This window comes from Culicoides brevitarsis, chromosome 1, assembly GCF_036172545.1.
Source record: "Culicoides brevitarsis isolate CSIRO-B50_1 chromosome 1, AGI_CSIRO_Cbre_v1, whole genome shotgun sequence".
NCBI classification, from domain to species: domain Eukaryota; kingdom Metazoa; phylum Arthropoda; class Insecta; order Diptera; family Ceratopogonidae; genus Culicoides; species Culicoides brevitarsis.
Genome location: NC_087085.1, coordinates 12,401,483 through 12,418,765, shown reverse-complemented (window position 1 = coordinate 12,418,765; position 17,283 = coordinate 12,401,483). Strand labels below are relative to the sequence as shown.

The window sequence follows — 17,283 nt, the reverse complement described above, 5'->3', positions numbered from 1 at the left end:
TAATAAATTAATAACCGACAATCACAAACCGACCACTTAAAATATCAAACTCTTACTGACTGACTGGTATTTCTTATACATTTTAAAGTTGTTAAAATAAATGAAGAAACAACAACAAACAATACACGATATACGACAAATCGAACATATATACAATACAAACAAACAAAAACTCTCTTCTACCTGTGAATGAATGGAGTTGAGTTGCTTTTCATGTCTGTCTGAGAGTTATGTGGATTAACAACATTTAAACAACAACAACAACAGCAGTTAAAACGTAAGTCGTTGTTAAGTTACCGTTGAGTGGTAGCAGTAACTTAACTTTTAATTTTTTTTCCATGTTGCACGTCGTCGTTCACTCATTCAACCACCGGTACGTCTGTGAATAGAAAAAAAAATAAAATAAAATAATTGTATGGAAAATATACCAATATGGATAAAGTGATTAATACAAGTTATTGTGCACTAATACAAAGTTAATAATTTTTCAATAAATTTTATTTGTTTTGTAGTGTGAATGATTGCAGTTGTTGTAAAAGTTTGAGTGTTCATACAATGAGAAAAATCAGATTTAAAAGCTTTTGTGGTACGAGTAGCTTAATCGCATTTAAGTTTTTTTTTACTTTTTCTGATTTTTATCATTTGTAATAGCATTTTTGAGATTAATTTGAATATTTTTTAATTTTAAGCTTTAGAATTTTCTTTTATCTTTTTAAAATTTTACGGAAACTTAATGATTTTTCATGGGTTTTCTTTGATTTTTCCGAATATTTTTTTTTTATTATTTTTTTAAAATTTAACTAATTTTATTTCAATTTAATTTTCATTTATATTTAATTTTAATTTATTTTTATTTAATTTTTTATTATTTTTAATTTTAAATTAATTTTAGTTTTAAATTAATTTTAATTTTACAAATCAACATTTTATCCTACAAATCAACATTTTTACAAATCATCATTTTTTTTTTTTTATTATTTTTATATTTGTCCGTTTTTTTAACAAAAAAAAATATTATTCTAAATTAGTATATTATTTAGTTTCCATAATTTAATTATTAATTTAATTTTAATTTTTAATTAATTAAAATTTTTAATTATTTTAATTTTTAATAATTTTAATTTTAAATTTTATAAAATTGAAATTCTTATTTTTCATTTTTAACAAATTTTCTTTTTTTATAAATTTAATGAATTTAAAAAAACAAATTTTCATAAAAATTAATGAATCCAAAAAGAAATTTAATACAAAATTTCATGAATTTAATATAATGAATTAACAAATGGCAATTTCTGAGTGACACAAAGACAGACCACAAAACTTTAACCGATTTTTTTTATTTAAAATAAAAATAAAATGCAGTAAAAAAGAATTAAAAACATTATTTGCTCGTTTTATGCGTGTCAGTGCGCACTTTGCGTCGTTAGGTAGGCAAGTTGATGCACTTCAGACGGCTTTAGCGGCATGACGTGAAGATTAAAGCCTCCACATAAAATTGAAGTGCAAAACTTGAAAGGTTAGTAATCTCATTTCCTAAACACTGGCAAACATTGTTTGTCCGTTTGTTTGTGTCAAGTGCACAAGTGAACACGCAGCAACAGCTAAAAGGTCAAACGAACACTCAATTGTTGCAAATTGAAAGTGAGCGATTAAAGGATTAGTCGGAATAACAAAGATCTGCATTGTTGATTGGAATTTCCGAGTCGTGAAGTTATGCGGCAATCTCCTTCTCATTCGGGAAAACAATTTCGAGTGCTCTCGTGATGTAAATGTATTTCGTTCGTTATGACACTTTTGACAACACTTTTGCCTCCCTAACAAAGCATACCCACATATTTGCACATCGAGAGCGAGAAAAAAACGCACAAACATATATATTTTTTTTTCCATCCAACAAACACACACTTTCAGAGTCTGGCACACACAAGGGTAGCAAACAAATACACGGAACACTGCACACAATCCAAGATTAACACTATTATACATTAATTTTATTTACATAGTAAATTTTGTGTCTGTGCACAAAATGTAAGAGGAACGTGGTTGTTGTTGTTGTGTGTGCATTTAAAAAGGCTTTTTCTCACGTCATGTTCGAGTGTTGTACATACACAGACACTTTAAATGCAGTGGCAGTTGCTTCTAGTAAATCAGACAAATACATGAACGAGCACTCTTTGCTATGCCAAGTTGAAAAAAAAAACGAGAAAAATACGACCGACTGTCGTACACTCAATCGATATTTTTAAAGCTTTTTTGCAGTAGACATATATGTTACATGCTGCTTTGGTTTTGACGAACTTTTTGATATTTTTTGAAAATATAAAACTGACATTTTATGAAACAAAAATATATTTTAAAAAATCTCAAAAATAAAATTAAATTTTTTAAATATGTATCTATAAATTTTTGTTTAGAATTTTAAAATAATAATTTTACTTTAATTTATAAAAAAATATTCTAATATTTTAATATTTTTATTAATTTACAATTATTTTATTTATTTTTAAAAACAGTTTTATTTTTTTTAATTTTATTTTATTATTAATCTTTATTTCTTTATTTTATTTTATAAAATAATTTTAATTTTTTATTTTAGATTATTTTATTAAAATTTCAATTAATGATAATAATAATATATTTTTTCAATTATTAAATTTTATTTTTTAATAACAATTTTTTAAAAATATTTTGTTTATTTTAAAATAAAACTTTATGATATCATTTAATTTTTTTTCCATAAAAAAATAAAAATAATTTTTTTTTATTTTTTTTAAAATTATTTATTTTATTTTTTTAAATAATTTTTATTTTATAGAAACAATTTTTTCAATTTAAAATTATTTTATTTGTATTTAATTAATTATTAATATTTTTTAAGTAATTTTATTTTATTTTTTAATATAATTATTTTTTTTTTATTTTTTAAATAAATATTTCGAAGTTCTACTTTTTTTGAAATTAAAATAAAATTTTTTATTTCAATTTTTTTCTATGCCTAATTAATAAAAAAAATTACTACAATTTTTAAAAAAATATTTTAGATGTGTTTCAAAAAATATATTTTTTTTACTAAAAATATACATATCAAATTTTCTTGCTAATTCAAAAAAAAAAAATTCTTGTCGCCGAATAAAGTTCATGTCACATCGCATCGGTCGAATTTGATGCGAATATTAAAAAAAAAATTTTTCAACAAAATTTAAATCCTTGATTACTGCTATCATATCGTCATCATCATCACCATTGCCACAAACAGTGCTGATGTTATTGCAGCGAACAGCATTCAGTGCACGCATGAATGAATAATGCATTAGGTATTTATTACGGGTAGGTTGATTCTTATAAAGCGCATTAGGCATCACGTCGTTTGTGCACGCGGCTATTGCAATTTTCCCGATAAAATAGTGCGGTTGTGATTGCTCAAACAAACGAACACGAATTGAGTGTGTGCTCAAATATGCGTGTGTAATTTAATCATCTATTCTACATTTGGCATGATTATGATTATTATAATTGTTCCCGAATCTGATTTTATATAATTTTGTAAAATAATCTCTGCTTAAATTAGTTTCTGCTTTAATTCATTATTAGATTTTGGAAATGTTGCCTGCAGGATATTTCGACTTTGACTTGAACAAGTAACGCAAATTTGTGTAATTTGGGGTAAAATGTTGTTATTATTAACACTCATGATATCAAATTTTCCTTGCAATTTATCCGAAATTATCAATATAAACATTTTGAGATCAAGTACTTCATGAAATAATTTGCAGCTACTTTTGTTTGTCTACCATTAATCTGTTTAGCAAGACAATAATTACTTTGTAGTTTCTATCAGTAAGTTTGCCATTTGGTCTGTGTGTTTCGATAAAATTGGTACAAGAGAGCATCTGATGATGGCTTTGTTAGTTGTTCGTATATTGCAGTTCATTAACTGTTGAATGTAACCAAATTGTAATGAATTTTAGCTGTAATTACATTAAATTATGCATGACAACACACTGTATGTGGCTTTATTGGATGATGTTTGAATGATGAAGAATGGAGATGTCTGGTTTTTTCTGTTGCGGAAAAATATATTTTAGATCAAATAAACTGAAAATTAGAGGTAATTTGATTATAAAGTATGCATTTAGTAATTAAAATAATGTTACAAATTAAAAAAAATATTGTCAAGTTAATTTTTGAGTTGATTAGAATTTTTGATAAAATATTATTAGCTTTTAGAACAAAAAAAATATAAAAAATAAAATTATTAATTAAAAAATAAATTATATTTTTACCAAATTTATGTTGCAATTAAAAAAAATTAATTTAACTATATTTTTATAATTTTTATAAAATTTTTAACAATTTTTCATTTTTTTATATTTTTAAAAAGTTAATAATAATTTAGGTATCAAAAATTTAATTATAAAATTAAAAAAGAAGAATTTTTAAAATTTATTATTAACTTATTTAAATTATTAATTTTTTTCATATTAGAAATATAAAATTAATTTTTAATGATTTTATTAATTTTTCGAAAACTTATAGATTTTCTTATCAATAATTTTCTTACATTTATGAAAAATAATAAATTAAAAAAAAAAAATATTTTTAAAAATTTTTTAATAAATAAATATACATATTAAAATTATTTTTGTTCTACAAATCTTCCCATAAAAATATTTAAAAAAAATTAAATTAATTTTAAACTAATTTATAATAATTTTTCGCCAAATTTTTTAATTTTTAAATTGAAAAAACCGTTTTTCAAAGAAGGAAGCGTAAACTGCAAAATTTATAAGATTTCCCAGTTCTAATTAATAATTTAAAAATAACTTGTTCGTTATTTTTTAACGAAACTCAAATCAAAATGCACAAAAACTTTGTTTAAAAAAAAAAATTGAAAAAAAAAAAACTTTATCAACTTTAAATTATTACAATCTTCGCACAAAATGAAAAATAACGCAACTTCTTCCCTTTCAATATATAAATTGCATTAATAAAACGATTGACTACCGCATTTCAATGTGTTCAAATGATTTTTCATTTTTTAGAGTTTTCTATTTAAATCTTCTCATAAAAATATTTAAAAAAAATTAAATTAATTTTAAACTAATTTATAATAATTTTTCACCATTAAAATGATCATTTTTCAAGTTTAGAAGGAAATTAAAATGACACAAAACCGTTTTTCATTTGTAAGAAGGAAGCGTAAACTGCAAAATTTATTGCACTTTTCCAAGACGACAGTTCCCCAGTTCTAATTAATAATGACTTTTCAACTTGTTCGTCGATTTTTCAACGAAACTCATCTGCAATAATCACTTTTCGATGCACAGCAAAACTTTGTTCATAAACGAACGTCATTAGTACTTCCCAGAATTGATTCTCGTTAAAAACTTTATCAACTTTTCATTACAATTATTACAATCTTCGCACAAATCCGCATGAACAACTTTACGCTAACGAACGCAACTTCTTCCCTTTCAATCCGGATCAAAAAAAAAAAATTGAGCTCAAATCAAACGATGTGTTATTCTCTTAATTAATTTAACATTTTCGGGCATTGATAATCTATATTATCAGACATTTATCTCGTTATTTTTTGTGATACCCGTCCATTTATCTAATCAAAAAGACAAAAAAATATCAAATCTTCACATGAAACGAAGAGAAGTCATTCATTCAGTATAAATGGACTAGAAAAATAAATTGACCAATTATTTTTGGAAAACATGTGGTCGACTAAACTGACAGTATTTGTCTCCTCTTCCTCTGCCATTTATTTATTACTGGTGTGTCTCGTTGCCCCGACTACCGGAGCTACAGGATTACAGTTCGACGTCGATGTAACAAGTGGTACGTAAAATTTTATTATCGATTTTGTGTGAATAAAACATCAAAAGAAGCATAAAAGACGAAGAAACGAAATGAACGAAGAAAGGAAGATGTGTGTGGACGTGAAACGACGAAGAAAAAGACAACGGAACGACAAATTGGAATAAATGTGAATATTATCATAGGACATACACACGATGAACGATCGAAAAAGAAAATATATCGAGAAAAAAAGTTTTTTTTACATTCATTCCGATTGCTTTGCTCCGCTCTGTTCTGCCTTGGCCATCAATTTGAACAATATGTTCCTTATTATATAATCATATTAAACGTCGTCATAGACAGGGTTGAAAAAATTTTTGAAAAAATCAAAATTAATTGAATTTTTTTCTTTTGGATTCAAAAAATGTTAATTTAGACAAAATTAAGCCATATAAAAACATAATTTTTAAAAAATTTATTTTTTAATAAAATAATTAAATATTTTCAATAATTTTTTTATTTATTATAAATTGATAAATTTTGAATTAAATAAATCAAATTAATAAAAAAAATAATAATAAAAATTTATTTAATAAAATTTAAAATATTTATTAAAAAATTTTTAAAATATTTTTTTTAATTTTTTTTTTCATTAAAATTTAAAAAGGAAAATATATATTTTTAAATTATTTTCTTAAAAAATATAATTTTAGAATAAATTTAAATTTAATTTCTGTAAAATAAAAAATAGTTCAATATTATTAAATTTCAAAATTTTGTTAAAAAAAATTAATTTAGAAATTAATTTTTAAAATTAATTTTTTTCCTAAAAAGAAAACAGAAGCTCAATTTTCAAAAAATTTAAATAATTTATAGTCAAAGTCACTTTTTCCAAAGTCAAAAAATGTTAATTTTCAAAAAAAAAAAAAAAAAAAATTGAAAATACTTAAAAATGAGAAATTTTTTATTTAAAAGGTCATTAACTAATTGATTTAAAATTAGTTTTTTAATTAAAATTAATTTTTTTTACAAAGAAAAATTATTTTAATAATAAATACATATATTTAAAGTTCAATATTAATTTTTTATACAATTTCGTTTTGAAAAATCAAATTTTTTAAAAAATTAATTTAAAATTAATTAACATAAAACTAAATTAAATTAAATAATTATTATTTAAAAATTAATTAATTTAATTAAATTAAAATAAATTATTTTTTTTCTTTAAATTTGACTTCAAAAGACTTTAAAATTAAGAATAAATCAATTCATTATTTTTTTATTATTTGATTCAAAAAAATTTTTTTCAACCCTGTTCGTATTTCGTAATAGTTGTACAAAACACTGATAGAACCACAATCTTTTTGTTTTTTTTTTTTTGTGTGACTCGTATGTCGGTATATTTTAAACATATATGCGAATTTAAGTGGCATAAAAAGTTAAGGGAAAATAGCACACATATGACACTCTCTGACACACTCGCACAAACCGTATATGAACTAATATATGAACAAAAATGGCACAAAAGTGTGAAATTGTGAACTTAACTTTTTTTATACATATTTTATTATATTCTTCGGATATTTTTTTTGTTGCTGCTTTACTTTCTCGAAACATGCCTCAACTCGCAAGTTATATGGCACACAAAATTTATAGAATTTAACCAAGCCAATGTTCAGACAAAATATATAGAACACACATTTTTTTCTGTCTTTGTGTGCTTTATGCATGAACTAACATTTGAATAGAAAAATATGAGATATGACATACTTACAAAAATGAAATTCCTGGTTGCAGCTAAACGGCAAGTAAAGTAGGATATTCGTTATCTTTTGAAGACGCTGGCAAAGCGAGTAGCGGAGAAGAAATGTGTGTTGCTAAATTTATTTGATATTTTTTTGTGCTATCTATCATCGGAATGGTATCGTCGTCGTCGTCATTTCAATTGAGAGCAAGCAATGAACAAGTGTACTTCAAATGATGCCACTTGCCTTGCTCGAGGATAGCATTCTTATTCTTCTTCTGTTGCGGGATGTGGGAACGAGACGACGAGACGACAAGATGCCAAGGGATAGAATTGCATGGAAGGACGGAGAACAGAAGCGAAATTCCCTCTGGTTGTCTCTAATTGGGCGTTTCCGTTCTTTTTTGTTGTTGTCCTCGTTGTTTCACGACCAAGGAATTCTTTGTTCGTTGGAAAAATTAAATTAAATTATATTAAAAAATTTTTTTTCGTCATAAATTCTCTGTCATTATAATTAATGTAGTAGTAACAACCGGTTAGAATTAATTTTTATATATTTCTCGTGCCTGCTTAACTCGAGCAAGATGCCCATGCATACGAGAGAGAACGGAACGGAACGGAAGGGACAACCAACAAACATAACCTGAAGCTAATTTTTATTTTTATATTTTTCGAAACCCTCATTTAATGTTTAGAAGGGACAAAAATCACACGCGTAGCTCCTTTTTAAAATTTCAGTCAGATGTTAGCGATTTTCCAGATTTTAACTACGAGTGGTACTTATTCACATGCATGCACGAACACATTCAACCCAATGGGATGAAATAACTTTTTTTTTAAGGCTATGAGGGTTTAAAATTTTTTCAAATTATTACTCTTTTTTTTATTTAAAATTGGTTTAATTTATTAATTAATTTATTTTTTTAAAATTAAATTAAATTATTTTTTTAATATTTAATTTAATTTTTAAATAAAAATTAATTAAAATAAAAATAAAATAATTTTTTTTAAATTTTCAAAAATTAAACTTATTATTATTTTTTTAAAGAAAATAATTTTATTCAATTAATTAATTTTTAAATTTTAATTAAATTTTTACAAATTTATTTAATTTAATTTAATTGATTAATTGAATACAATTATTTTTATTTAAATAATAAAAAAATAATTTTTTAAAATTTGATTTAAAAAATTATTATTTTTAAGTAATTTATTTATAAAAAAAATAAATAAATTAGTAAAGAATTAAATAAATAATTTTTAAAATTAAATCAAAAATTCCGTTAAAAAATATTTGTTTTATTTAGTTTAAATAAATAAAATAATTCAGTGAAAATTTCATTTAAAATTTTACATATAAAAATTTAAAGAGCTATCTTTTAACTTTAAAAACTCAGAGCTTTAAAAAAATCCATATCATCCCATTGGGCAAACCAACATTAAGAACACCGACAAAAAATGAACAAAAATCCAACATTTTTTTCTCTGTTAAATTGTTTTTCGTTTGTTCCCTTAGGTGCTGACCCAGTTGTGGCGACGACGGAGGCCCAAGTTTGGCTGCGAGGCGACGTCAATGGCGGTGCTGATAAATTCCTGTGCGACGCCACAATTTTACGGGAGAATTATGTATGTAAATTATTGTTTACTTTGAAGAAGAAAATAAAATTTGCAAAAAAAATATTTTTGCCTGCACAATGAAAATGACACAAGAGTAAGCGCGACTTGAGTGACAAAATATTTCACGCTCAATAATTTTTTCCCTTCCTTTGCTTCGGAAATTTTTTTTGTATCATTTTTTGCACGTCGTAGTCAAATTTTCTGTTTTTTTTTTGCCGATATTATTACATTATACTCCTTTTGGGAAAAGGTCACATTACAGCAATATTATCGCATACTTTATTTCCTTCTGATACTTTGTACTCAAGTTCAAGTCGCATGTTCGAGTGTTACTTGACAAAAAAAAACATTCCATTTTTTCTCGTTGCTTGATGATGATTTTATGATTTTCTTATAGGTTGTAACGGCTGCCTTCTGTGTACATCAGCGTGCGCGAGATAACATTAAAATTGTGATTTCACGATCGGGGAATGGAATTTATTATGATGTCGTTAAAGTTGTCTTTCATCCACTGTTCAATGCGAACACGCTGGCCAACGATATTGCCGTGATACAAGTTGCGGATCCAATTACTTTCGTGCCAGGAATAATTGAGAAAGCCGAGCTACCTGGCACCGTGCTACGCGGGGGAAATACCTTAACGATGAGAGACGGCATCCAAGTGAGTAAACAGCAGAATTTATTTTTATAATCTTATGACAAGCGATTTGTTTTGAATTTATAACGAGGAAGTAGGGGACGATGAATCGAATAATTGGCCTTTATTTTGCGTTGTTCGTTTGTTCCTTTTGTCCATTTGCAATTCATTTGTTTTTATTTTCTTTAATGGCTAATTTTTTTTTCGACAGAGGAAAACCCTTTTTATTCTCTTTTTGTGAGAGAAAATTTTGTTGGTCCGTATAGAAAAGATACAATTTACGTGTGAATGAGCTTCTTATCTTCCAGTTCGATCACTTCGGTTTAAATTTGGGTCGTTTTTGTCGACTAGTGTCGGAATTATCTCTAATTTTAATGAGTTTTCTATGTAAAAGCATTCAAGTAGGGAACACGATTTTACTCGAAAAGGACTCTTTGGCGATTGATTAATGAGATGAAGTGGACAATCGCGACCTTTTTCATAAATTGGATTTAAAATAAAAAAAAGTAGGTATATGAATTTATTAAAATAAAAATTCATGAAAAATTAAAAAAAAATTAATGAAAATATTTATAATTTAAAACTTTTCTTAATTTAATTTAATTATTTTGAATAATTTAATTTTTTGAAAATTTTCAACATAAATTTAATAATTTTTAATTTATTTTTCTTTAAATTTTTAATAAATGAAACAATTATCTTATTAAATTTGAAATTTAAAATAAAAAAAATTAATTATTTAATTAATCAAAAAAAAAAATCAAGAGCAAAACTAAATCAAAAACTGTGTCAAAGCCATTTTTGTCAAATCTTGCTCCAAATGGATAAAAACTCGTTAGAGGGCTCTAATTTATCATTTTTAATCATTTCTTAATTCAAAACTGCCAAAAAATTGAAACTGAAAAAAAATTTTTCCTTTGACATAGTTTTGATTTGAAAACTAAATCAAGAGCAAAAAAAACTGTGTCAAAGCCTTTTTTGTCAAATTTTGCTCCAAATGGATGAAAATTTGTCAGAGAGCTCTAATTTATCATTTTTAATCATTTTTTAATTCAAAACTGCCAAAAAATTGAAACTGAAAAAAAATTTTTCCTTTGACATAGTTTTGATTTGAAAACTAAATCAAGAGCAAAAAAAACTGTGTCAAAAACTGTGTCAAAGCCATTTTTGTCAAATTTTGCTCCAAATGGATAAAAATTTGTCAGAGGGCTCTAATTTATCATTTTTAATCATTTTCTCAGAGGGCTATAACTTTTATAAAAAACTGCCAAAAAATTGAAACTGAAAAAAAATTTTTCCTTTGACATAGTTTTGTTTTAAAAACTAAATCAAGAGCAAAAAAAACTGTGTCAAAAACTGTGTCAAAGCCATTTTTGTCAAATTTTGCTCCAAATGGATAAAAATTTGTCAGAGGGCTCTAATTTATCATTTTTAATCATTTTATAACTCAAAACTGCCAAAAAATTGAAACTGAAAAAATCAAGAGCAAAAAAAACTGTGTCAAAAACTGTGTCAAAGCCATTTTTCCTTTGCTCCAAATGGTTTTTGATCTTTTATCATTTTTAACTTTTATAAAAAATTCAAAACTGCCAGAGCAAAAAAAACTGTGTCAAAAACTGTGTCAAAGCCATTTTTGTCAAATTTTGCTCCAAATGGATAAAAATTTGTCAGAGGACTCTAATTTATCATTTTTAATCATTTTATAACTCAAAACTGCCAAAAATTGAAACTGAAAAAAAATTTTTCCTTTGACATAGTTTTGTTTTAAAAACTAAATCAAGAGCAAAAAAAACTGTGTCAAAAACTGTGTCAAAGCCATTTTTGTCAAATTTTGCTCCAAATGGATAAAAATTTGTCAGAGGGCTCTAATTTATCATTTTTAATCATTTTATAACTCAAAACTGCCAAAAAATTGAAACTGAAAAAAAATTTTTCCTTTGACATAGTTTTGTTTTAAAAACTAAATCAAGAGCAAAAAAAACTGTGTCAAAAACTGTGTCAAAGCCATTTTTGTCAAATTTTGCTCCAAATGGATAAAAATTTGTCAGAGGACTCTAATTTATCATTTTTAATCATTTTATAACTCAAAACTGCCAAAAAATTGAAACTGAAAAAAAATTTTCCTTTGACATAGTTTTGATTTGAAAACTAAATCAAGAGCAAAAAAAACTGTGTCAAAAACTGTGTCAAAGCCATTTTTGTCAAATTTTGCTCCAAATGGATAAAAATTTGTCAGAGGGCTCTAATTTATCATTTTTAATCATTTTATAACTCAAAACTGCCAAAAAATTGAAACTGAAAAAAAATTTTTCCTTTGACATAGTTTTGATTTGAAAACTAAATCAAGAGCAAAAAAATGTGTCAAAAACTGTGTCAAAGCCATTTTTGTCAAATTTTGCTCCAAATGGATAAAAATTTGTCAGAGAGCTCTAATATATCATTTTTAATCATTTTATAATTCAAAACTGCCAAAAAATTGAAACTGAAAAAAAATTTTTCCTTTGACATAGTTTTGATTTGAAAACTAAATCAAGAGCAAAAAAAACTGTGTCAAAAACTGTGTCAAAGCCATTTTTGTCAAATTTTGCTCCAAATGGATACAAATTTGTCAGAGGGCTTTAATTTATCATTTTTAATCATTTTATAACTCAAAACTGCAAAAAAATTGAAACTGAAAAAAATTTTTTCCTTTGACATAGTTTTGATTTGAAAACTAAATCAAGAGCAAAAAAAACTGTGTCAAAAACTGTGTCAAAGCAATTTTTGTCAAATTTTGCTCCAAATGGATAAAAATTTGTCAGAGGGCTCAAATTTATCATTTTTAATCATTTTATAACTCAAAACTGCAAAAAAATTAAAACTGAAAAAAAAAAAATTTCTTTGACATAGTTTTGATTTGAAAACTAAATCAAGAGCAAAAAAACTGTGTCAAAAACTGTGTCAAAGCAATTTTTGTCAAATTTTGCTCCAAATGGATAAAAATTTGTCAGAGGGCTCAAATTTATCATTTTTAATCATTTCTCAATTCAAAACTGCAAAAAAATTGAAACTGAAAAAAAATTTTCCTTTGACATAGTTTTGATTTGAAAACTAAATCAAGAGCAAAAAAAACTGTGTCAAAAACTGTGTCAAAGCCATTTTTGTCAAATTTTGCTCCAAATGGATAAAAATTTGTCAGAGGGATCTAATTTATCATTTTCAATCATTTTATAACTCAAAACTGCCAAAAAATTGAAACTGAAAAAAATGTTTCTTTTGACATGGTTTTGTTTTGAATGTGTATGAAATTGCGAAAGAGTACGAAAATGTTAAATGAGGAGTACAAAAAAGCGTAGATATATAACATCGAAATACGGTATAGAATGTCCTTCTTTAGACGACTACTTTCTCTATTTTTTTCAATTTAATTTAATTTATTTTTTTATTAATTAAGTAATCATTTTTTTATCAAATTAAATTTTTCCATTCAAGGTCAATTGTTTGAAATTCATTTAAAATAAAATTTAAATTCAAAAACTCCAATGCACTAAATTTTTAGTTTAATTTCATTCAAGTAACGTTTACCAAGTGTCATCCTTTTAATTAGTTTGCCAAAGCAAAGTTTAAACAAAAGCCCTCTTTTCACCGAAAAACTACAAAAAAAAAATCAATCCTCTTATAAAATGTCGTCAACGGCAACGACGAGACGAAAACGACTAAAGAATGACACTGCTTCGTTAAATTCTTTTGTTTTCTCCTGTCTATCACTGAAATTAAAGTAATTACTTGAGTTGCACTCCATTTGAGCAGAATACTATTTTATGCCATATTGACTGTTCTCTTGTGTGTTTTGCAGCATGCTGCGTTGTGTGTGAGTGAAGGGGATAACCAAAAAGCCATAAATGTCTCTCCCGGTACAAAGTACATAAAATTTGTTGGAATTTAATAAGAGAGACAAGGCCTATAATAAATGAAAAACTCTTGTTTGCGGTTTCTCTGTTTCTGTCAAACTTAGATTAAATTTTTGTTCGTTGCATGTTCGCCAGTTTTGCATGTTTTTTTTTCACTGTTTTTTTTTTTAAACTGAAATTCGTGCACCATCATAAATATTTGTTGCATCTGAGGTTTTTTCGAAAATTAGGCACGTTTTTCAGTTGAACAAAAAAAAAATTCGCCGTTTTTTTTCATCAAATTTGTGCAGTTTATTTATTTTATCCGGTTAACTGATACCGAAACTTGGGAGAAAAAAAAGTATTGAATGACGAGAGTGGATTTTAACAAGCATCGTTGTGGCCGTTTGGATGATAGCACATCTGATGAAACATTCGAAGAATGAAGGAGCGCACAAAAAAATGACAAGCAGCAAAAAGCTCATCCTATTTTTTTCGTGCAATATCTCCTTGCAATATGTTGTGTTCCTTGTAAAACATAATTCCAATTTCTGTTTCCTTTCCTCTCAAATCAACATCCTTCTTCTGAGTTATATCAAGTTGCATTCCGCTGCAATCATCGTGTATGCCTCGTATCTCCGCAAAAATATCTGAGGAATGAGGAAAAAAAAGAAGAAAATGCGAAACGAAGACGACGACGACTTGAACTGTCTAACAATGTCGGCTACATTCTTCTCTATCTTCTTAGTGAACTAGTTTCTCGTTTTTTTTTTATTTTATTTTAACACACTATCAAAACAACAATCATAATTTCCAAAGTTAAAACCCGTATCGAATTGTAAGAGTTATGGAAGAAGGAATTAAGATGAAAAACTTACAATAGTTGTCAAGTTCAGACTTTTTTTTAAAAACTAACGAGAAATGAAGTTCGAGCGTCGTCGTCGTCTTGTTACGTGAAAAATAGAAAGAAAAAACTCCAATTTATTCTCTCGTACAATAAAAGTTTCGTTTAAAAATTTATTGCTTTTAATAAAAGCCACTTTAGAATTTTTTTCTTTTTTTTTATTTACTTAAAAAAACGTGTGTTCCTTTTGCCTCTATTCTTCATCCTTCGGGTTTCTTACATTTTTATAACGCAATTATATTTTTTTATGTATAGTGCTGTCGTTGCCGCCACTTTTCCCCATTATCTGAATTTTTCTTCACACACACGAAAACACCTGACTAAAGGTAAATCACTTTTTGACTTCTATTTAGTTTAGAGCTAAAAATAAATCATGAACGGACATGAAGAAGAAGGGTACCTTCCCCAAACAAAAAAAAAAACAAGAAAAAAATTTTATGATGATTTTTTTTTCTGCGTTGTTGTTAGAGGGATTTTCGTACATCCGGTCGCTTTACGGGTTCTGGCATCATAAAATATTAAAAATTTATCTCTATCTCACTGATTATTTCCCCCGATGAATAATGACAGACAAATTTGGATGAATTGCGTGAATATTTAAAATAATTTCGCCCTAAAATTTAGTTGTTATTGTCTGGGATGTCGAGCATTTTGAGAGATGAGATGTGCCAATACCTTGAAATATGATATTAATAATTTATTACTTGAAATTCAATATACTGTTTGATATTAAATTGTATCTTTGTGTGTTTTGTGCAGTTCTGTGAATAAGGATGTATTGCTTATAAATGTATTGTACTTACGGAATTGAAGAAAAGAGAAATCACGTCTTTCATTTTTCCGGCATGGCTTGTGCGATTGATATTTGCAGATGGAAGAGAAAAGTCGAAAAGTTACAGAAACAGATGGTTTTGAGATAATTTTGTGATTAATTTTAGTTTTGATAAGAAAAATTGACTTTAAAAATATATTAAAATTAAAAAAAATCTATAATTAATTAATTATTTAAAAAAAAAATAATTCAATAATAAATATTTTTAAATAATTTTAATTGAATTTTATGATTAATTTTAATTTTTTTGATAAAAAATTAACTTTAAAAATATTTTAGAATTTAAAAAAAAATCCATAATTAATTAATTAATTAATTATTAAAAAAAATTAACTCGAAATAATAAATATTTTTAAATTCTCGAGTCAATTTATTAATTTTTTTTGATGATAAAAAAATTAAATAAATAAACAATAATTGGTTTATACGAAATATAGCCTCCTTTTATACATGATTATTTTTTTAAAATTTTATTATGAATTTTTTTTTAATTTTTTATTTTAAATTAAATTCATTAATTAAATTTAATTAAATTTATTAATTTATTTATTAATTAATTATTTTTTTATTATAACTTTTTTTATATTATTTTTTTTTAATTTTTGTTTTATTGAAAAATTAATATATTAAATTATTATTTTTTATGTAAGATTAATCAGGGCTGAAAAAAATTTATTTTTAAATTTAAATTTTTTTAAATTAATTTTTTAATTTCATAATAATTTCAATTTGAGTCAAAAATTTTAATTATAAAATCCAATCGAAAAAATTTATAAATTATACTAGGTACTTAAGGTGATAACAATTTGTTTCTTTTTTGGAAAAAAAATTGTTGAAAATTTTTATAAATTAAATTATTTTTTTTTAATTTTTAAAAATCAAATGAATTAATATTGACTCATCCCCGTTGAAATTTCTTTTATGATTTTTTTCAAAATTTTTTTCACAAACACAATTTTATACATATGTAATTGGACAACAAAATCCTCCTTCAGATCTCATTTTAGATGTTTCTATGGCAAAAAATCTTAAATAACAAAAAATTGGAATAGACGGAAGCAAAAACCAGCACTACAATGGATTTTGAAAAAACAATCGGTGGCTTATCGTTGTTTCCTTTTTAAAGTGTATGTGCAAGTGCCTGTGTGTTATTTAAAAGGGATGCTGACCATAATCTTCTCTGCCATTCCTGGTATTTCATCATGTAATTCCGACGATGATCCGTTTTTATTATTGTAAGATTTTAAAAATGATTTCTGTGGATTTATTTTTTCGAAAAAAAGAAATTTATATTTTTCCGTTTTCGAGCATTGGCTTCTGTTTACGAACGACAACGAAATAATATCGTAACAAATCATCAGTTATTGTTCGACAGATGATGCTTTTTCCTTGTACTCTCGGCACAATGTTATATTTTTCCTCTTCTTTTTTTTTCGTCTTTCAATCTTATCTTAATAAACATTTTTTTTCGTTTCTTTTGTTATATTTTCAACATCATCAACAACAACAACAACGCCGACGACGATGACAACGTGCACGTGTATTTATAGACAACAACATTAACAAACTATGATTGTCAATATCATGTTGGCTTATCGCACGCTGGATTAGTGAAAGAAACAAATGTTTGTACGCTGGCATGGGGCAACACTACAGTTGGTTACGGCATCTTGCATGATAAAATTAATCTGTTGGCAATGTATTCGTGGAAAACGGCGGACGTCTACGTTCTGACACGCATCGAAAAGTACAGATTTTGGATTTTAGCTGAAATCACAAAATAAACTTCTCTCGCAACTCATCACTAACAGCGGCAGCAGCAGCATCATCATCCTGTAATGTAAATGTTTCGTATGGGCACCAGCATAACTT

The 17,283-nt window shown here is 25.5% G+C and overlaps 1 protein-coding gene across 1 annotated transcript; it reads left to right on the top strand.

Moving 5' to 3' along the window:
• The first annotated feature begins 5,723 nt into the window (after positions 1 to 5,723).
• LOC134837287 (trypsin eta-like) lies at positions 5,724 to 17,195 on the top strand. Its single transcript, XM_063852656.1, has 4 exons — positions 5,724 to 5,847; positions 9,069 to 9,178; positions 9,567 to 9,830; positions 16,962 to 17,195. The coding sequence occupies exons 1-4, from the start codon at positions 5,724 to 5,726 to the stop codon at positions 17,193 to 17,195; spliced, it is 732 nt and encodes a 243-aa protein (XP_063708726.1).
• Positions 17,196 to 17,283: the final 88 nt, after the last annotated feature.

Bases quoted from the DNA above. Each gene is read 5' to 3' on its own strand.
- LOC134837287 (XM_063852656.1), top strand. From the start codon at position 5,724: ATGTGGTCGACTAAACTGACAGTATTTGTCTCCTCTTCCTCTGCCATT. The intron at 5,848-9,068 runs GTACGTAAAATT...TTGTTCCCTTAG, and splicing joins CGACGTCGATGTAACAAGTG to GTGCTGACCCAGTTGTGGCG. The intron at 9,831-16,961 runs GTGAGTAAACAG...GTGTATTTATAG, and splicing joins CGATGAGAGACGGCATCCAA to ACAACAACATTAACAAACTA.